Source organism: Eurosta solidaginis, chromosome 4 (assembly GCF_040869045.1).
Source record: "Eurosta solidaginis isolate ZX-2024a chromosome 4, ASM4086904v1, whole genome shotgun sequence".
NCBI classification, from domain to species: domain Eukaryota; kingdom Metazoa; phylum Arthropoda; class Insecta; order Diptera; family Tephritidae; genus Eurosta; species Eurosta solidaginis.
The window spans coordinates 28,323,421-28,344,024 of NC_090322.1; the positions used below are offsets into that span (position 1 = coordinate 28,323,421).

Here is a 20,604-nt window from a genome sequence, read left to right on the forward strand (position 1 = left end):
GTAAAATGGATGTGACACCTACCATATTAAGTAGAAGAAAATGAAAAAGTTTTGCAGGGCGAAATCAAAAGCCCTTGGAATCTTGGAAGGAATACTGTTCGTGGTATTACATATATAAATAAAGTAGCGGTACCCGACAGATGATGTTCTGGATCACCCTGGTCCACATTTTGGTCGATATCTCGAAAACGCCTTCACATATACAACTAAGGGCCACTCCCTTTTAAAACCCTCATTAATACCTTTAATTTGATACCCATATCGTACAAACACATTCTAGAGTCAACCCTGGTCCACGTTTATGGCGATATCTCGAAAAGGCGTCCATATATAGAACTAAGGCCCACTCCTTTTTAAAATACTCATTAACACCTTTCATTTGATACCCATATCGTACAAACAAATTATAGAGTCAACCCTGGTCCACGTTTATGGCGATATCTCGAAAAGGCATTCACCTATAGAACTAAGGCGCACGCCGTTTTAAAATACTCATTAACACCTTTCATTTGATACTTGTATAGTACAAACAAATTCTAGAGTCACCCCTGGTCCACGTTTATGGCGATATCTCGAAAAGGCGTCCACATATAGAACTAAGGCCCACTCCTTTTTAAAATACTCATTAACACCTTTCATTTGATACCCATATCGTACAAACAAATTCTAAAGTCACCCCTGGTCCACCTTTATGGCGATATTTCGAAAAGGCGTCCACCTATAGAACTAAGGCGCACGCCCTTTTAAAATACTCATTAACACCTTTCATTTGATACCCATATCGTACAAACAAATTCTAGAGTCACCCCTGGTCCACCTTTATGGCGATATCTCGAAAAGGCGTCCACCTATAGAACTAAGGCCCACGCCCTTTTAAAATACTCATTAACACCTTTCATTTGATACCCATATTATACAAACGCATTCTAGAGTCACCCCTGGTCCACTTTTATAACGATATTCCGAAAAGGCGTCCACCTATAGAACTAAGGCCCACTCCCTTTTAAAACTCTTATTAACACCTTTCGTTTGATACACATATTGTACAAACGCATTCTAGAGTCAACCCTGGTCCACTTTTATAACGATATTCCGAAAAGGCGTCCACCTATAGAACTAAGGCCCACTCCGTTTTAAAACACTTATTAACACCTTTCATTTGATACCCATATCGTACAAACAAATTCTAGAGTCAGGCCTGGTCCACCTTTATGGCGATATCCCTAAATGGCGTCCATCTATAGAACTATGGTCCACTTCCTCTTAAAATACCCTTTAATACCTTCCATTTGATACACATGTCATACAAACACATTCCAGGGTTACCCTAGGTTCTTTTTACAATATGGTGATTTTCCCTTACTTTGTCTCCACAGCTCTCAACTGAGTATGTAATGTTCGGTTACACCCGAACTTAGCCTTCCTTACTTGTTTTATACTCAGTTGATCAGAGCTCACAGAGTATATTAAGTTTGATTGGATAACGGTTGGTTGTACATATATAAAGGAATCGAGATAGATATAGACTTCCATATATCAAAATAATCAGGATCGAAAAAAAAATTTGATTGAGCCATGTCCGTCCGTCCGTCCGTCCGTTAACACGATAACTTGAGTAAATTTTGAGGTATCTTGATGAAATTTGGTGTGTAGGTTCCTGAGCACTCATCTCAGATCGCTATTTAAACTGAACGATATCGGACTATAACCCCGCCCACTTTTTCGGTATCGAAAATTTCGAAAACCCGAAAAAGTGCGATAATTTATTACAAAAGACAGATAAAGCGACGAAACTTGGTAGATGAGTTGAACTTATGACGCAGAACAGAAAATTAGTAAAATTTTGATCATTGGGTGTGGCAACGCCCACTTTTAAAAGAAGGTAATTTAAAACTTTTGCAAGCTGTAATTTGGCAGTCGTTGAAGATATCATGATGAAATTTGGCAGGAATGTTACTCCTATTACTATATGTACGCTTAGTAAAAATTAGCAAATCGGAGAAGGACCACGCCCACTTTTAAAAAAAAAATTGTTTAAAGTAAAATTTTAACAAAAAACTTAATATCTTTACAGTATATAAGTAAATTATGTCAACATTCAACTCCAGTAATGATAAAGGTTAGTTCCCATAATTGGTTGTATGTAAATAATAAGCGAAATTTATTAGCTGTGAATGGACAAGGGTTTCATATTCGGCATTCCATTGATGTTAGCTAACCGCTGGGTTAGTTCAATAATTTATGTTGGATAATAGTGTAATATGATTATTACTAAAATGTATTTGGCATAGAAGTTCATGATGCGTAATGCCGCAAGTGTATTACATAGATGGGTATGACGCTTAATGCTACAGAGGAAACGATCGAGCACATTCTGTGCTCGTGCCCTGCACTTGCCAGGCTAAGACTCCAGCTATTAGGAGTGATACAGCTTTCAGATCTAGAAGCAGCAAGTGGTTTATGTTCTAGGAAGCTTCTAGTATTTGCCAAGAGGACGGAGTTGTTTTATAACATAGGTCCTGGTTATTGATAGGGTTTTACAGTTTGGTCGTTAAAACAAACTTCTGGTAACACTACGGACCCAATCAGTCTATGTGAGGTCCTCATGGACCGGCCAGTTCAACCTAACCTAGCCTAACGCTTAGCATATAGATAGGTATAAATATGTATGCATTCAGTATAGTTAGAATTATGTAAGTTGTAGTCTAAGCTATAGAAATTAAGCCATTAATATAATATGAAAAAATTTATTTTTTTGACCCAAAACGCACAGTTCTTTATGTATCCGTGCATGTTTTCCCATCAAAATGTATATTTATTTACAATCGTTCTCCCCTGTACAGCCAATAATGACCCCTAAAATCTCATTTAATTGCGCTAGTAAATAATTCCCCCGCGCACTTTAGAAAATTTTACACCACCTGTTTATATGCTAATATTTATGTATGTATTTAAAAAAAAAAAAACTTTATAGTAAAAAATAAGTTTACCACAAAAAACAATTGTTTTCCATTTTCTCTTCTTTTTCCAGTGTTTCTGTGTGTGTGTAGTTGCCAACCAACCCAGATAACTAGAAATCCAAAAAAAAAAACCTAAAATTATTTCCCAAATGTTTGTTAAGTGTTTTTATGTGTGTTTTATATATGTGAAAAGTGGTAGTAAAACAAAAGCAAATAAAATTAGAAAAGCGCATAAAACCCACAATATTTGTGTTAATCCCTTGTACGTCACGCAAACTCAAGACCCACCAGCAAGAAGCAGCACAAACAACAAAAAGTGCAATCATTACAAACATAAACCAACAAATGGCATAAGTTAAGCTACAAAGAAGTCACAGTTACATACTCGCAGTATATCACCTGAACTAAGTGTTCGTGTGGTCAGCTACGACGAAAAGTAGTCACAGAAAAATCCATACAAATATCAACGCTTTTCAATTTCCTTTTTGCACACGCTGTGGCTTTAGCTGCTTGTGTAGTTTGTTTTTTGGTTGCTTAAAAAGTTGGAATTGAAAATAAAAAACGCAAAAATTAGTTCACGTTGCCAAACGGTGTTGCTGTCGCTGTCGCCTTCATCATTGTCCCCGCTGTCATCATCGCCGCCATCACCATTGACGTCACAACTATGCGCCATGTCAAAACTTCGGCATTACAGATCCATAGATCAGCCATGCGCTACTACCAACATACGAAAAAAGTTAGTTTTGTTTTTGGCATGCTATATGAGTAAAATTGTTTTTTTTTATGTTTTTCTTTTTTTAATTTTTTTAATAATTTTTTTTTTTTAATTATTTCTTTTTTTTTAATGAAATGTTATTAAATGTTTGCACGTTAAAATTTTATTTGACTTCCCACGATGAGCATGCTATGTACGCAGATAAAAATATTGTAGGTTTTTTGCAAAAAAAATAATTTTCTTTTTTAATTTTTTTTTTTTTTTGTCAATATTGTTTAACAAATTTTATATTTATTTATTTTTTTTGACAAAATATTGTTTAATGTTTTCACGTTAAAATTGTATTCGACTTAAGACAAACAAGCTCAATAGGACTGCATATGAAATTATTTTCTGTTCTTATTATACCCAGCTGTACTTGTACACAGGTTATTATAACATTGATTGGATAACGGTTGGTTGTACAGGTATAAAGGAATCGAGATAGATATAGACTTCCATATATCAAAATTATCAGTATCGAAAAAAAATTTGCTTGAGCCATGTCCATCCGTCCGTCCGTCCGCTAACACGATAACTTGAGTGAATATTGATAGATATCTTCACCAAATTTGGTACACGAGCTTATCTGGACCCAGAATAGGTTAATATTGGAAATGAGCGAAATCGGATGATAACCACGCCAACTTTGTATATATATAACATTTTGGACGTGTGGACTGATATTGAGACTCTTGATAAAAATTTGAAACAAATTTTTAAAATGGGCGTGTCATTGCCCACTTGTGATAAAATCAATTTTACAAATAATCAAAAATCGTTAAACCTATCATAACAAAATTCGGCAGAAAGTTTGCCTTTACTATAAGGAATGCTTTGAAGAAAAATTAACGAAATCGGTTAAGGACCACGCCCACCTTTATATAAAAGATTTTTAGAAGGGTCGCGAACGAATAAAATAAGTTATATCTTTGCAAAAAGGAGCTTTATATCAATGGTATTTCATTTCCCAAGTGGATTTATAACAATAACTAGGAAAGACTTCAAATTTAAATTATGGGCGTGGCACCGACCCTTTTATGACCAAGCAATTTTCTATGTTTTGGGAGCCATAACTCGAAAAAAAATTTGTTCAGAATAGAAACAAATGTATATATTATTGCGCAGCCTTGTAGCACTATTAAGCACACAAAACAAACAACAACAGCATTTCAAGTGTGCAGCTGGGTGTATAATGTTCGGTTTCACCCGAACTTAGACTTCCTTACTTGTTTTCACAAAATTTGTTTGCGTTATTTGCTTGAACCAGAAAATATTTTAAACGTGCTTTCGACCGACTTGCATGAATTGTAGTCAATAAAGGCATAATAGTTAGCAAGACCACACAAATGCACACCGAGGGCTTTACATATTCGTAGACCCATTTTTGTGTGCTGGAAACTTTCTCGAAGACACTGGGTATTTCTGAGACATTTAAGCTTCGAATTCTCAAACAGAAATCCTCTTCAATTTTCGAACTTGTCAGAATATAACCCAAAGAACACAAGGAGCTTTCAAAACAGATCTAGCTCCAAAAACTCTAAACTTATAACAGTGCCGCTGTTGATAAAACTCCAGTTAGGTACCAGAACTTATATTTAGAATAACTGCGTGCTCTTAGACAAATACCATTAGCTAGATTAATTGTTGCCTTGAGGTCTGGCAACTCTACCTACACTCGTAGGTGGAGCCCAGACCTCGCGCGCCCATGTTCCTATTTCTGACGAGACCAAACTCATAAGCAGAGCTGCGTAAAGTCAATTCCATTACATTCTTCAGTAATTGGAAAAAGTAATCAACTCCTTTCCTCCACAGCAAAGGATTACATTTCAATTCCTCAAAAAAAATATTAAAAGTAATCTCGTTTTTTGTTTGTAATTGAAAAAGAAATACTTTGTTCAAATGTAATTGCTGCCCCAGTACTTTCGAAAAGAATTGCAAATGTAATTGAAAACTTTCCAATTACATTACAAGGAATGGAAAAAGTACTTTCAAATTTCCCTTTCCATTCCTCAAAGCAATTGCGAAAGTAATTGAAATACTACAAGTTAGTTTGTGTATAGGAACTTACTCCAGTTGATGTGGGTGACTTTTCGGGTCACAGTTTTCATTATTTGATCAGATTTTTCTTGTAAGTGGAAACTGAAAGCATTTGGAAACACCAGTGAGTATAAAATAAGAGGATAATGACTTTATATTCACTGGTGTTCACAGCTAAGTAAGGGCATCTCCTTTCCTACCTCCGCTATCAAAGGGTGGTGGATATAGGAAAGCAGCATACTTTTTAATTTTCTTTGATACATTCAGCTGACATAACGTTAGCACCATTAATTACTTAAAACGCGTTTTCCTTTGTTGTTACATATTTCACAAATGCAATATAGAAAACGGGATTCCGGCACAGATGTAAAATGTATTCCAATAAAAAACAATTTGTGTTGATCAAATTGTAAATATCTTGTTGTTTTATTTGGAGCTTTTCGGCCGGTTTATCTCAATAAAATCTACTTTTTTATATAAATCAACGCGTTTCGACGCATATTCGCATCTTCATCAGGATTCAAATTTATTTTTTAGAAAATACGAAAAACAAAGTTATTAAATACAGGCAAATTAATATGTTACATATAAAACTGATTTTACATTTCACTAAACTTACATTATTGAAAACATTAAATTCGTCTATTTGTTGAGCACATATAAACATATATACACATAACATTAACAAACAGATACATTTTGTAAAAAAATTAAACCCCACAACACGTCTTTATTCGTCAATATTTTGCATTGACTGTGATCGTTGTAGCATAAGCGCAGTTTATGTTGTCGACGTCTTCTTTGAAGTTCATCGCTGTATGTATTTGTTGCTGTATGCGCAACCCTTCTAATGTCATCCTTCTTCTGGTTCTGTTCTCCACGTCTAATACTTTTGTTTTGTCAAAATTGGCTGTGTGTTTACTTTCCGTCAGGTGTTGGGATAGTGCCGTGGAGCTTTTGTTGTTTTTAGCATCTTGCTTATGCTCGTATATTCTCGTTCCTAACGATCTTTTCGTTTTTCCAATGTACACTTTATTGCATTTTTCTCCTTCTTTCCCATTGCACTTTATTTCATATACTACATTATGTAGTTGTTCCTTGTGAATTTAGTCCTTTGTTCTTGTATAAATGTTTTGGATTGTGTGATGTGGTTTGTGTGCATATCCAATATTGGTATTTTTTTTTATTATCTTCCTCAAAGTGTTGTTGTCCGTTAGCTTTGGTATATATGTAAGTCCGATGTATATTTTCTTATTGTTTTCGTTTACTTGTGCATTATCAATTTTAAGTTTAGTTTTGTTTCTTGCTGTTCTTGTGAGTGCGTCGATTACATTATTAGGGTACCCATTATTTCTTAGTATATTTTTTATTTGCACCTCGTTGTCTTTCATGAACTCCTGATCACTCAGGGAGTAAACTTTATTTATAAAGTTAATAGCCGTATTCCTTTTTTGAGTCCATGGGTGATTTGATTGAAAATGTATCATTCTTGATGATGCTACGGCTTTTTGTACCAGTTGGTTTTTATATTGTTAGCTGGGGAATTGTGAATCTCCACATCTAAAAAAGCTAATTTCCTGGACTTTTCTGTTTCGAGGGTGAATTGAATTTTCGTATGTTGTCCATTGAATGCATTTAGAATTTCTTCCACGTCTTTAATCTTAACTATAGCGAACATATCATCTACATATTTGGTTATGTATTTGATATGTATGTCTTTGGATCTCAGTTCCGTGAGGCTGTCGTCTATAACTTTATCTAAAACTATGTCAGCTATAGTCGGTGACAAGGGATTGCCCATCGGCATGCCATAAATTTGTTGGTAGTTCATTTCATCGTATAAAAAGTAATTATTTTCTCTCAAACAGAACCCTAAAATTTTAAGAAACTGGATTTTGGGTATTTTGGTTTGTGTTTGGAGAATTGCCCACTTCTTCATTATTGTGGCAATTGCCAGGTGTATCGGTAGGTTGGTAAAAAGAGATACAACGTCTATTGATATAAGGGTTTCATCGTCATCAATGACTGTATTCCTTAGGTGGTCTTTTAGTTGCAGAGAATTTTTTATGTTGTATTCTTCGGATATAATATTTTTTAGGATCTTTGCTATGAATCTTGATAACTTCGAGCATGGTACATTTAACGACGAGGATATCGGTCGAAGTGGAGTGTGCTCTTTATGCACTTTTGGTAACCCATATAGTCTTGGTGCTCTAGCGGCTGGACATGTAATAGTTTTGTATGTGGTTTTGTCGCTCAGTAGGTCTTTCATTTTTCCCTTGTAGTCAGATCTGTACATCATGACTCTCCTATTAGCTTTGTCTGCATTTGTAATTATGATAGATTCTTGGTGCCGCTTTATGAATTGTTTAGTTTTTTCGTATATTTTAAGTATGAATTTTTCTTTGGGGCTATTTTTTAGTTTATTTTTATACGTATTTACCCTCGTTGCGAACTTGCATCTAACCATGTCTTTTTCTTTGTCGTTTTCTATTGTTTGTATACCTTGTTCGATGTCTGCTATGAGGTGTATGGTAGAAAAACTCTTTCCAGAAATTGGGAGAGCGAATTTATTTCCTAGGGAGAGTAACCACTGGCACTCTACTGGAATCTCTATTTTGGTTTTATTCATAAACCACTCTTCGTTGTATTTTAGGTCAAATTTCTCAAAAGTGTTTCTTATCGATTTTTGCAGTTTTCTATTTAGATTCTCATCTGTTTTCCTTTTCATATCCTTTAAAAATCTGTTTTGGTTATCCACTACTTTATAAATAAAGTGAAAGACAACGAGGTCCAAATAAAAAACATACTAAGAAATAATGGGTACCCTAATAATGTAATCGACGCACTAACAAGAACAGCAAGAAAAAAAACTAAACTTAAAATTGATAATGCACAAGTAAACGAAAACAATAAGAAAATACACATCGGACTTACATATATACCAAAGCTAACGGACAACAACACTTTGAGGAAGATTATAAAAAAAAATACCAATATTGGATATGCACACAAACCACATCACACAATCCAAAACATTTATACAAGAACAAAGGACTAAATTCACAAGGAACAACTACATAATGTAGTATATGAAATAAAGTGCAATGGGAAAGAAGGAGGAATATGCAATAAAGTGTACATTGGAACAACGAAAAGATCGTTAGGAACGAGAATATACGAGCATAAGCAAGATGCTAAAAACAACAAAATCTCCACGGCACTATCCCAACACCTGACGGAAAGTAAACACACAGCCAATTTTGATGAAACAAAAGTATTAGACGTGGAGAACAGAACCAGAAGAAGGATGACATTAGAAGGGTTGCGCATACAGCAACAAATACACATACATTGATGAACTTCAAAGAAGACGTCGACAACATAAACTGCGCTTATGCTACAACGATCACGGTCAATGCAAAAGATTGACGAATAAAGACGTGTTGTGCGGTTTATTTTTTTTACAAAATGTATCTGTTTGTTAATGTTATGTGTATATATGTTTATATGTGCTCAACAACTAGACGAATTTAATGTTGTCAATAATGTAAGTTTAGTGAAATGTAAAATCAGTTTTATATGTAACATATTAATTTGCCTGTATTTAATAACTTTGTTTTTCGTATTTTCTAAAAAATAAATTTGAATCCTGATGAAGATGCGAATATGCGTCGAAACGCGTTAATTGATATAAAAAAGTAGATTTTATTGAGATAAACCGGCCGAAAAGCTACAAATAAAACAACAAGAAGTTTAACTAAAATACTTGGCCCAACAAAATTATTTATCGAAATTGTAAATATTTCACATGAATTACCTGGCTTTATATGGGAGAGGGTTTGGAAGTATGCTCACTAAGGTAGGGCACCTTGTCGTTTGTGTGAGGGCTTAACCGAACACCATAGCGCCCAACTATGAGGCGCAGCGGTTTAGGACTGGCATATATTCCGTTTCGTCTCATAGGAGGGCGGCGGAATGTCGGTGACTAAGAACTGCCAACCCCCTAATTCAGTGCATTATTCGGACCATGCCTATTAGACGATTTGCAGCCAGGGCATAAATTCGAACGAAGTCTTCCCGATACCGGACCACTCGGGAAGTATTGATGGCTTTACCACATTAAGGGCAGGTGCTGTGGAGGACGGTTCTTTCCCCGTACATAATATTGAACCGCTGAGCCGGCCCTGTCGGGCAGGTGGTCATACGACGAAGATAAATGACTGATTATCTAATTCTAATAAGGACGGTGATAATGGAAAGACTGAGTCACAAGCCAAAAACGACAAAAACGCATTAAGCGATGCATCGGACTCCGTGTTGGAAAAGCACATAAATGAAAACGGAGTAGAAGAGTGGAGAAGGGTACTGGGCAGAGGAAGTAAGAGAGTCCTGTCGCATTACCGATCAGCACTAAGGATTGTCCAATGCCTGGGAGCAATAGTCGACCCAATAGAAACGGAGATCGAGTGCTTGGAATGGGCTCATGAGGCAGTAGAAGAAGGTTGAAGGTAGTTCAAAAGGTTTGCTGCGGGAAACTCTCGGCACCGCAACCGGTACGAGTAGGAAGAAGTGTCGAATGGCAGAATGAAGAGGCAACGTTCGGAGGAAGGCAAAAGTCTGCTCTCAAGATTCTGAAAGGCCCCAGTCCCAGAGCCGCGAGGCAGGGCAGCCGCATAGACAATATAAGTAGGCCTAAAGCTGTAGAACCGTTGGCCCCAATAGCGAGATAGCAACTACCTCGAAAGCTGCAAGTCAGAGGAAGGAAATCAAAAGTGGCGAAGTGCCAACTAAGGAAGTAGGAGATAAGCCAAAGGGAGAAAAAGCTAAGACTCCGGCTTTTACGGAGAAGGTGAATGATAAGGCAAGGTAGTCACTGACTTTGGCGCTGGTTGATCGTAGGAATCCTTTTGGACAGATGACTACTGAAAGGTGGAGATCTGTAGAAAGACGCTTATCTACTTAATGCTTAAGATGATACGGGAACAACCACGTAAGACACTGGTGTGAAGATAGCGTCCGCGAGCGTGCTGTGGCTGGAGAAAGTGGTTCAAACCTCCAAAGTCAAGGCACGAACGCGAAGTTCGAGGTGGCGGATAAAGCGCGAATCCCCACGGTACCAAAAGTTAAAGTATGGATACCATGCGTGATGAAGTGGAAGGTTACACTGCGACTTCTGCAGAATCAGAATCCGAATATACCGACACAGGATCGGACATTGGGATCTATACATTGATTACAATTGTGCTGCAATATCACCAGGCTCAGTACCATGATTCGAGCTCACCTGATATATGTTTAAAAATTAATTAAAAGATTCTGTAGAAGTCCTTATCTAACCCAAAAAACACAATGACAACACACGCCGACAGCATCTCAGACCCAGAAACCGGACTATATATTTTCGAAGGATTTTGATGCTATGAATCGCAATCTAGCCTCAAAATTCTATCAGCTCTGGTTTTTGAGATATCCTAACCTAAAAGTGCCTAACTTAGAAAGCACCCCTACCACACCACAAAATTTCAAAATGCGATATCTGAGCGAAAAAATATTTGAGCAAACTCAAATTTAATTTTGGTGAATGAAACATCTGCAAGACTACATAACCTCAAATATGGGCAAAATGGTGTTTTTGCACATTTAGGTTAGGATATCTCGAAAACCAGCAATTCTGAGACTAGATTTGGATTCAGCGCATCATAAACCCTCGAAAATATATATTCCGGTATCTGGGTCTGAATGTTGGTTAAACTTTGTCGGCCTGTGTAATTTATCCATCGCCTTTGGCCATACAACTCTTGTGACTCGAAGACATGCGTCAGCGCTTTTTGCTGGCAATTTTTAATGCCCGGAATTTTTAATTCCACGGACGAGGGGAGCATAGACACAAACACGACGTGTGACCCGTTACCATGACTCCACAGAGGTTGAAGAATCCATGAAAAAAGCTAAACCTTCTAAATCAATAGGTCAAAATGGAGTAGTCATGCCAATGTTAAAACATCTTGGCGCTGAAGGAGAAAGGTGCCTGACGCACGTTTTCAAACTTGGGAAACTGGCTAACGAAGGTGAGTTATACCGACCGGTATCACTCCGTTCGCCAATAGCGAAGACATTGGAAACCTTGCTGTTCCATCAGTTTAGTGCGAATCTTCGCCTAGCCACTCATCAGTATGGCTTCCGCAAAATACATAGCACTACCAGCACCTTTCCCCTTTGTATAAAAACATAAACTGCAAATTATCTGAACCTGGCCGGCCAAATCCACGGTCACTGTTTTGCGACGTGGAATATTGGACGTTCCCGTCGCTGGTGTTGCGCTACCGATTGTCAGCCTTTAAAATATCTTAGGAGTAACATTCGATCATACTCTCACCCTCAAGACGTATGCCATTGAAGTTGTATCTAAGGTACAAATCCGCAACAAAATCCTCAAGTCGCTTGCTAGTAGCACTTGGGCAAAAGAGGAAGAAACGTTGCTAGCCCCGTACAAAGCAATTGGTCGCCCACTCAACAGCAAATCTAAACTACGATGATACAATCTTACCATAACCTTCCTCATATATGGCGAGAAAAAATTAATTGCAAGTCATTGAAGGCAGTGCTTGTGCCTTAAAAATATTTTCTTATGGTCCAAAAAGTTACTATGGCCGCATAAAAGCACCGCTTGAATCGCAAAAATATTTTTTACACTAAGAATTTTTCAATTACTTTTGCAATTCCTTTGAGGAATGGGAAATTCGAAAGTACTTTTTCCATTCCTTGTAATGTAATTGGAAAATTTTCAATTACATTTCCAATTCCTTTCGAAAGTACTTGGGCAGAAATTACATTTGAACAAAGTATTTTTCTTTTTAATTATAAACAATTTTTTGTACTTGAGCCTCAAAAAACGAAATTACTTTTGGTATTTTTTTTTTTGGTATGTGACGAATTGAAATGTAGTCAATTCCTTTGCTGTGGAGGAAAGGAATTGATTACTTTCCTCAAGTACATGTAATGGGGAATCGACGGGTATTGATTACCTAAAGTAATCTGCTAATAAGCATGTGACGCCAGAAGGCAGTGTCCAGTTAGTATGCTCATCGTGAGCTTTACGTCTTCTCTATTAAGAGATATAATAACTTGCTCAGCTTTTTAGGTCGAATGTCGTAAGAGTTGCACATAATCTTAGAAATTTCACAACCCCGCGCTTCTGTCCACGGCTTGCCTGCTTTATGGGTCATATGCAACTCCTAAGTATAAAAAAATAAATGTAAGGCGCGATAACCTCCGAAGAGATCTAAGGCCGCGCTTCTCTTCCAATTTGCGTCGTGCTCCTCTTGATTTTTCCCTACAAATTGGCCGGAACGGACCTACATGTTTTATGCCGACTCCGAACGGCATCTGCAAGGCAGATGAGTTTTCACTGAGAGCTTTTCATGGCAGAAATACAATCGGAGCGCTTGCCAGACACTGCCGAGGGGCGACCCCGCTTAGAAAAATTTTCTTCTAATTGAAAAATCTTATTTCTAAAATTTTGATGTTGCTTTGCCCGGGAGTTGAACCCAGGGCATACGGCGTGATAGGCGGAGCACGCTACCATCACACCACGGTGGCCGCCCATATGCAACTCCTGCCTCCCTTTAATTTCTCTCAAATTGATTGGGACGTCCATTCATCGGGTGCTGTACATTCCTTTGCTAACGCCTCTGCCTTTTCGTTACCTTAAATACCTTTATAATCAAAAAACTAAGTCTTATGATGTATGGTCCGGCCTGAGCGAAGGCTCTCCGATGATTGTCTGAGTTCCAGAACACTTCTTGAAGTAGTACTGTGAGATCATTGTCTTAATGGCCGCCAGCAGATTATGCACGCTTCCCCAGAATTTCTGCTGCTTTTTTATTCCTACACTATCCGCTTGACAAACACCGCAGTGATCAGGCAGCCCATAGGATCTATTTATTTCCGGATCGATACAGTAATTAGTGTAACTGACATCAATAACGTCATTACAGTTTTCACCCCAGTTCAGTAATAGCGCTATTTCTTTGTCGCAGCAATAAATTCTTTGATATAAACACGTTGTTGCTTCAAGGTGAGGAACAGGCTACGTTAGGATGAGGTTGAGAATTGGATTGCAAAAGCTATCAGTTGCGCTGAAACCCGCTTGAAGTAATAGTCAACCTCTTGAATTTCTCTCGGTTTATAAATCAATGGCAAATCTAATATTCGTAGGTATTTTACTCTCTTTAGCCGCTGTAAAAAGTTTGAAATGTCAAGCATCCAGCTTCCTACAGAAAATCTATAAAAATCAGGCATGCTTAACGAACGAAACGATATCATTTCGTTACGATAATCAACGCTAATAAACGAAACGAAGTCACTTCGTTTATTAACGTTAAGAACGTCAAATTAACGTTAATTTGACGATCTTAACGTTAATAAACGAAACGAAGTGACTTCGTTCCGTTTATTAGCGTTGATTATCGTAACGAAATGATATCGTTTCGTTCGTTAAGCATGCCTGATAAAAATATTACAAATATTGTACGATATATTTTATTTTATCTCCACCAATGCGCCGCCTAGGGAATTCTTTCCCCTTATGTATCCGCTGAACTATGTATGGGATTGCAAGTTATAGCTCTCGCCAAAGGCGCCATGTAGCAGAAATTTTGCCTCCTCGTTAAAATGCATTGAATTAGCTTAGATTTTCGTTCTCCACGGTGTTCGTTAAGTGAAAGCCCGTAGGTCATCTCCGCTTAGATAATGAAATGAATTTGGCTAATACTCTCGTTGCGGGGAGTATTTAATCGAATGTTTTGGGAACTGCTTCATTTCCCAGGTATGATGGTTTCCGTAGTGTACGCGTTTGTGTGTTCACAAAGAGCTATATACCTTAGAGTGCTGCTATAGTACCCTCCTTTGCTAGGTAATCTTCCTGTTCATTACCATCATGTCGCCAATGGGTAACACCAAGGGATCTAAAATAATTTTTACGTGCTCTTTTCAGCGGTGTGGGGCTCTCCCTCTTCATCTGCTTACTCCCGTCAGAAAACCTCGTATCCTCTAGCATCGTTTTTCAATTGGGATAACATGGTCTTGCCACCGTAGCCGTTGTGTTTTAATTAACTAGATCATGTTGGTATCTGCATAAAGCCCGTAGAGCTCATCACTATATCTTCTTAACTAATCGCCATCGCCAACACGTAGAGATCCGTAAATCCTTCGATGCATTTTTCTTTCGAACACTCCTAGAGCCGCCTAATCTGTTGTTGCTAGTGTTAATGCTTCTGCACCAATTTATTGCCATAACTTTACGTAATTAACAATAAACTTTTCTTTGTTCAGTAAAAAGCTTTATTTGAAAATACTTTCATTGCTTTGTTTATGTTTCCGCTTCTTGTAAGCTTTTATATTTAAAATCGTTATAAAATTGCATGCTCCTTATAATTGTTCTGCACAGCTTTAAGCTCATAAAGCTTTATGTTTTTCATCTTTACCTAATAGTAATATTTGCATGTGTGTGTTTTTCCAATTATATGTTCACAAAAGCCATTGCCTTCTCATGCACTTACACTTAAAGCTTTGCGATAATTTCTATAACAATATCTCTTTTAAATTCCTTAGTCCTTGCCTATACAAAGCTTTGTTGATAGTGAAGCTTCGAATATAATTTTTATAGCACAGCGCTTGCCAACAAGAATGGTCGTGCTTACTTATATATATTATTACTTTTTTATATAGCCACACCAAAAGAGAGGACTTTTTTCTAGAGAATATATTATTTGCTTCTTCCAGTCTTCCTTTGGAAAACTTTTTTTTCGCTTCGACTGTCTTGAGCGCTTGAAACATCTTAAATTTTCTGACTTCTAGCTGCCTTGAAACGGGTTCGTCCTTCAGAGATTACTTTAACTGATTCAAGGGTTTATGTACCGCAACCCTTTCAAGGGGTAGTCAGCACAATGTATGGCTTCTCCAACCCAATTGTCAACCTCACCTACCCATGGTGAATCCTGCTTGTTAACCAGCCGAGCCCGACTCCAAGTTCCTCATGGGGCTAGAGTGTGATGGCGGGATGACCTAGATAGTCCAATGTGGCCATATTAAATCATAGCGAAATGTTCGGGTTTTTATCTTAATGATGCTTGTTACCAAAACGTGCCGGATCTAGATCTAGATACAATATTGTTAAGAGCAGACTTCTACTGATAAAAAGTTTTGAAGGCTAACTGGTCTGCACTTTACTTTTTTTCATTGGTCAGGTAAGGTAAATTTAGAAGGGTGTGCATGCCGAGTGGCGGCGCATTTGTTCAACCAGATAACCTCCTAAAAGTAAGAAAAATAAAAGATCCACCTTCCCAACCTCTGCCAGACTCGTGAAAAAACATGCACCCAAAAATATGAGTCGTCTTGTTTGCATAGGCAACAAAAGTCGTATCTTCTTGCTCCTTTTCATGCCAGCTTCGTCAGAGGAGCTTATTAGTACGGCCCACCGTCGAAGCATCGGTGCAATAGGGCAATTTCCTGCAACGAAACCCGTAAGTACTCCCACTAGTTACAATGTTTTAGCTTTAGAAGGAAGCTAGTCCCTTTCCTGTCAAAGCATGGGCATAGGGACATTGAGGCCTCGAAATTAGCCTGGTTGGTCCACAGCAAGTCCCTTTATCTAGTATAATGCTCCTCGATTATCTTCAAGAGACAGCTCGGCGTTTGTTTGTTATGTCTATTTCGGAACCCTTCCTTGCCAAATCAAGTGCAAATAAATTTCCTTCAATATCGCGGTACCCAGGAAGCCAGCAATATCGTCTATATTGATAAAGGGACGTCAGCCAGGCTGAACACATCCGCAGGATTCGGACAACCTTAAGGCGGCTTTTCTGTCACCAAACTTTAAATTGGTGTCTGGCACTAATCTGTCCTGGAGCAGTCTGCCTGCTATCTCCATGGCATAGACCTCTGACTGTAAGACATTGCATGAGTCAAGAGGTCGATATTAATAATTTGGTTGCATGTGCTGGAGAATATTCCGATTCCCTTTTGCATTTACGAGACATCTGTATGGATTGTAATAGCCCGACTATTTTTCACGCCTTCCTGCCATTTCTCCCTAGAAAGATATCTCTTGCACTGCACCTGGAAGTCACCAAACAAGAGTTCCAGTCCCCTTGCCAGCCTTTTGGCAAGTGTAGTTCGTTGCCAGAACTCTCTTTAATTTCACACCAATGTTCCTTTTCGTTGTGCCGCTTAGCCTCGGCAAGTTGAAGGAGGGAGTTTTTGTTTTGTGAACAGGACAAGTTCCGTCTTTGCGGTATTCACCCTCAGCCCGTTTTAGCCTGCCCATTGTGAAATGCCTCAAATTGCCATTTTCATTGGCAGGAATTTACCTGTCATCAAAATCATTATATCGTCTGCGTATGCGACCACCAGTATCTATAGAATAGGCGATAGCCAGCCGCTCTTAGGAATGCCTCTGGTAGTAATTTTGCATACTGAGACAGCTCCTAAACTACGTTGACGAACCTATTCCTGAGCATAGAATCGGTCCATGCATGTTTTGAGACTTGGGTTCAATGCCATATAAGTGCCCTACAGATGGCTTCCATTTGCTGAAGGCACCCTCAGTATGGATGAAGACTGCCGAGGTGCACTCCTGTCACTGGTTAATTGGGCCGATTCAGAAATTGTGTTAAAACTGAACGGTGAAAGTTCCAAATTTTACGCTATATTACAGCAAGCTCGCAAAGAGTTCGGCAACATTTTGGATCTGACTCGCAGAAAAGTTGAATCCAATTTACTGCGAAACTTAGGATCAGGGATGGCAAATGACGGGAGCAGTTCCGAAATTCAGTATATCTGCCAGAAAATTTAGAAGCCAGTGCAAGTAGGATTCCTTGCAGCAAAGTTCCAGAGCATAGGTGAGGTTCATAGCTTCCAGACTTAGCTCATTCTTTAAACATGCATGCTTTAGATATTTTTAATTTTTCATCTGATTTTTAAGTATTCCAAAAGCTTTCAACCTTACATCACAAATTCGATATCATGTCATACTTCTATAACGATCTCCTTTCCGGCTCTTTTTATTCTCATTACAGGACTATGACAGCGATTTGCTTCGTCTGCAATTTGCCAATATTGTCGCATCAAGTGGGCTTGATATGGCAGGGTGGAAATGGCTGGGACGATATGGTCAGGGAGCAGGTAATTAAGAAAATCTTGCGACCTCTAAAAATATCCAATTTTGCTACTTTTCGAACATTTGCAGCTGGAGGAATCGACAATACGCCAACGTTTGGGTGGACGACGCGACTCGGCGGCCCAGATTACCACGCCTCCTAGTACATCGCCACCGCCGGGTAATTTTATTTACAGGATCACAACTGACAAGATCATATATTTATTTCACTCCTTCCTATTTTATTTTTGCTTTTTTTGCACACTGCAGGCCTCCAGCGTCGTCGTCGCAGCTCATTGGCCCAACTTACCGATATTCTGCGCGAATGGAGTGGCGGTGGTGCTGCCAAGCAAGCTCAAGCGCAACGTCAAAAAGCGCAACTCAATCGACGCGAAACCTTAGCTGATTTGGCGCGTAGCCTACCATGGCGCACATCCGTCAGCGATGCATCAACTTGCGCAGGCTCAGGCACTACCTACATCACACCACGTAAAAGACGCGAGTCAAGCGCTGATTCCGGTATACGCAGCATGCGTTCGCGTCGTCACTCAAATACGGCAGAGTTTGTAAAACATTGGAATCGGTGTGAAAGCTTAGCTTCTGAGGAGCCAACTGTTATCGTGCCGGTTGTGGTAGAAAGCGTGGGACGTAGTGTGAGTATTTAAATTTTTTATACCTTTGCCTGAATGTATTTTGCCTAGCAATGTAACCATACCAATAAACACATACCTCACTTTGCACTTCCCATATTCCTTAATTGCAGAGCTCGCGTCGCGGTTCTGGCGAAAGTTATCCCTCAAGCCGTCGTGATAATAACATTGGCCGTGACATAACACCACCTCCACCACCCAAGAACAACAGCATGAATACCAAAAAACGTGACTCGTTAGCTGCCCCCGATTTTCCCAATTTCCGGCAAGAGCAACGCCCCTCCACTAGCTCTGGTGGCTCTGATTCAATACAATTAATTTCTGCCACCACTTCCACCCACAATCAGGTTGACTCCGCTTGTCAAGCGCTACCACCGCCTACTATTATTATGAGTTCGGTCACACCACCAGCTACTAGTCCCACAGCACCACTAAAGGGACGACGCGACTCAACTACACAATGTGGACGCGCCAATCGGCGTGACTCCAAAGCTGGTATATCACCAGAACGCGCACCACGCCTACAACGTCTGCAACGGCAAGCAACTGCTTTCGATGAAAGCTGCATACCTGGTGGCAGTCGACGTGGCTCACAGCCGGCGCTTAGCCCTGATCCGCCGGAGGATTGTGAGCGACGCACGTCGCGTCGTGATTCGCTTAGTCCAGATAGCGCATCACGTGGCGGACGACGTGATTCGCGTGCACATCTTTCACCCGAACGTAGTCACGATCGTGATGGCAGTCCACGGCGGCAGACATTGCGTCGGCAGAGTTCGTCGGCTGCACGCAGCTCACGTTCACCCGATTCCAATAGTTGTAGTTCATCGCGTGATCCAAGTCCATGCTCACGCCCACCACCACTGCCATCGGCAGAACCTAGCTCACGTCCAACAATTAGAAGACAATCAACCACCGAAGAAATTTTGATTGCGCGTGGTTTTCGTCGACAATCTACTACTGAAGAAATGATACGCTGTAGGAATTTCCGACGTCAAAGTTCGCAAAGCGATGATGTGTGCCGGTGAGTATTTAAATTATAGAGAAAGGAAGTATCGAAATGCCTAATGTGTGTATTGATTTTTCAGATATCGCGGGCGTCGTGATTCGAGTGCACAGATCATTGACGGCACCATTGGTACTATGACGGTGGAGACCACTAGCACATTCTTCGATTCAAGTACTCAAACTGGTAAGTGAGATTTTATATTTCAGTATTCTAATACTTGATTTAGTCACATATGCGACTGAATATTATCGTTTGTAGTTTTTTCTGTCTTAAATATACCTTTTAGTTCAAACTAATTAAATGAAAATGAGGAAAACCTGGAGCATAACTATTTTGAAAGAAACCATTAGAAGAATTGTGGATCTTTCCTTGCCCCTCTTGACTACCCAAGGTGAATTTCGACCCGTCTTAAGAAGACATTAGAGCATTCAGTGGTATACGAAGAATGAAGAAGATAGTAATGATGTTCTGTGGTGTACATGTTTACGGGTTTTCAATAAGACTTTAAGCATCGCTTTGTAGAAGGAATTTAAGAAAAAATGCTCATCGTTACAATCGAAATTTGCAAACTCTTTAACCCAAAAACCTTCCATAGCAAGAAGAGGAAGGTAAATCTCAGTATGTTGATTTCTGGCTTCCGAGAAAATTTTTGGCTCTCCCTGTATTGAAATAAAGAAAATTATTCATCGTACGTCTTAGTCGGCATCTGGAGTCGTATTGGATCTAAGACCTCTCGGAACCGCCATTAAATAGAAGGATTTCAATATGGATATGTTCTTATATGGCGCCCGAGCTGTTCTTGCTACTTTGTTAAAATAATTGTATAACAAATATACGAGCCATCCCTTTTCGACCAAGACAAAACTCTGTAGAATTACCGGTGCTAGTTTCCGTGGTCACATCAGTAGGTAAGGTGGACGTTCTGAATACAGATATAGGTAATGTGTGAAGATACCAACTGTGAGTTTGTTTATTTATTCAATTTGCAAACCCTTTAACCCAAAAAACTTCCATAGCAAGAAGGGGAAGTTAAA

General features: G+C 39.0%; 1 protein-coding gene across 24 annotated transcripts in view; it reads left to right on the plus strand.

The window, feature by feature from the left end:
• Positions 1-20,604, plus strand: part of rsh (radish) — a 798,688-nt gene that overhangs the window by 484,716 nt on the left and 293,368 nt on the right. For 19 of the 24 annotated variants that reach the window (XM_067780984.1, XM_067780983.1, XM_067780985.1 and 16 more), the window contains 6 exons: positions 3,032-3,696; positions 17,835-17,940; positions 18,005-18,095; positions 18,185-18,567; positions 18,678-19,585; positions 19,650-19,753. In XM_067780984.1, coding sequence (XP_067637085.1) covers positions 3,632-3,696; positions 17,835-17,940; positions 18,005-18,095; positions 18,185-18,567; positions 18,678-19,585; positions 19,650-19,753 — 1,657 coding nt within the window. In that variant the 5' untranslated portion in view covers positions 3,032-3,631. The remainder of the gene's footprint in view (positions 1-3,031; positions 3,697-17,834; positions 17,941-18,004; positions 18,096-18,184; positions 18,568-18,677; positions 19,586-19,649; positions 19,754-20,604) is intronic. The other 5 variants (XM_067781002.1, XM_067781001.1, XM_067781003.1 and 2 more) reach the window with 2 other exon arrangements.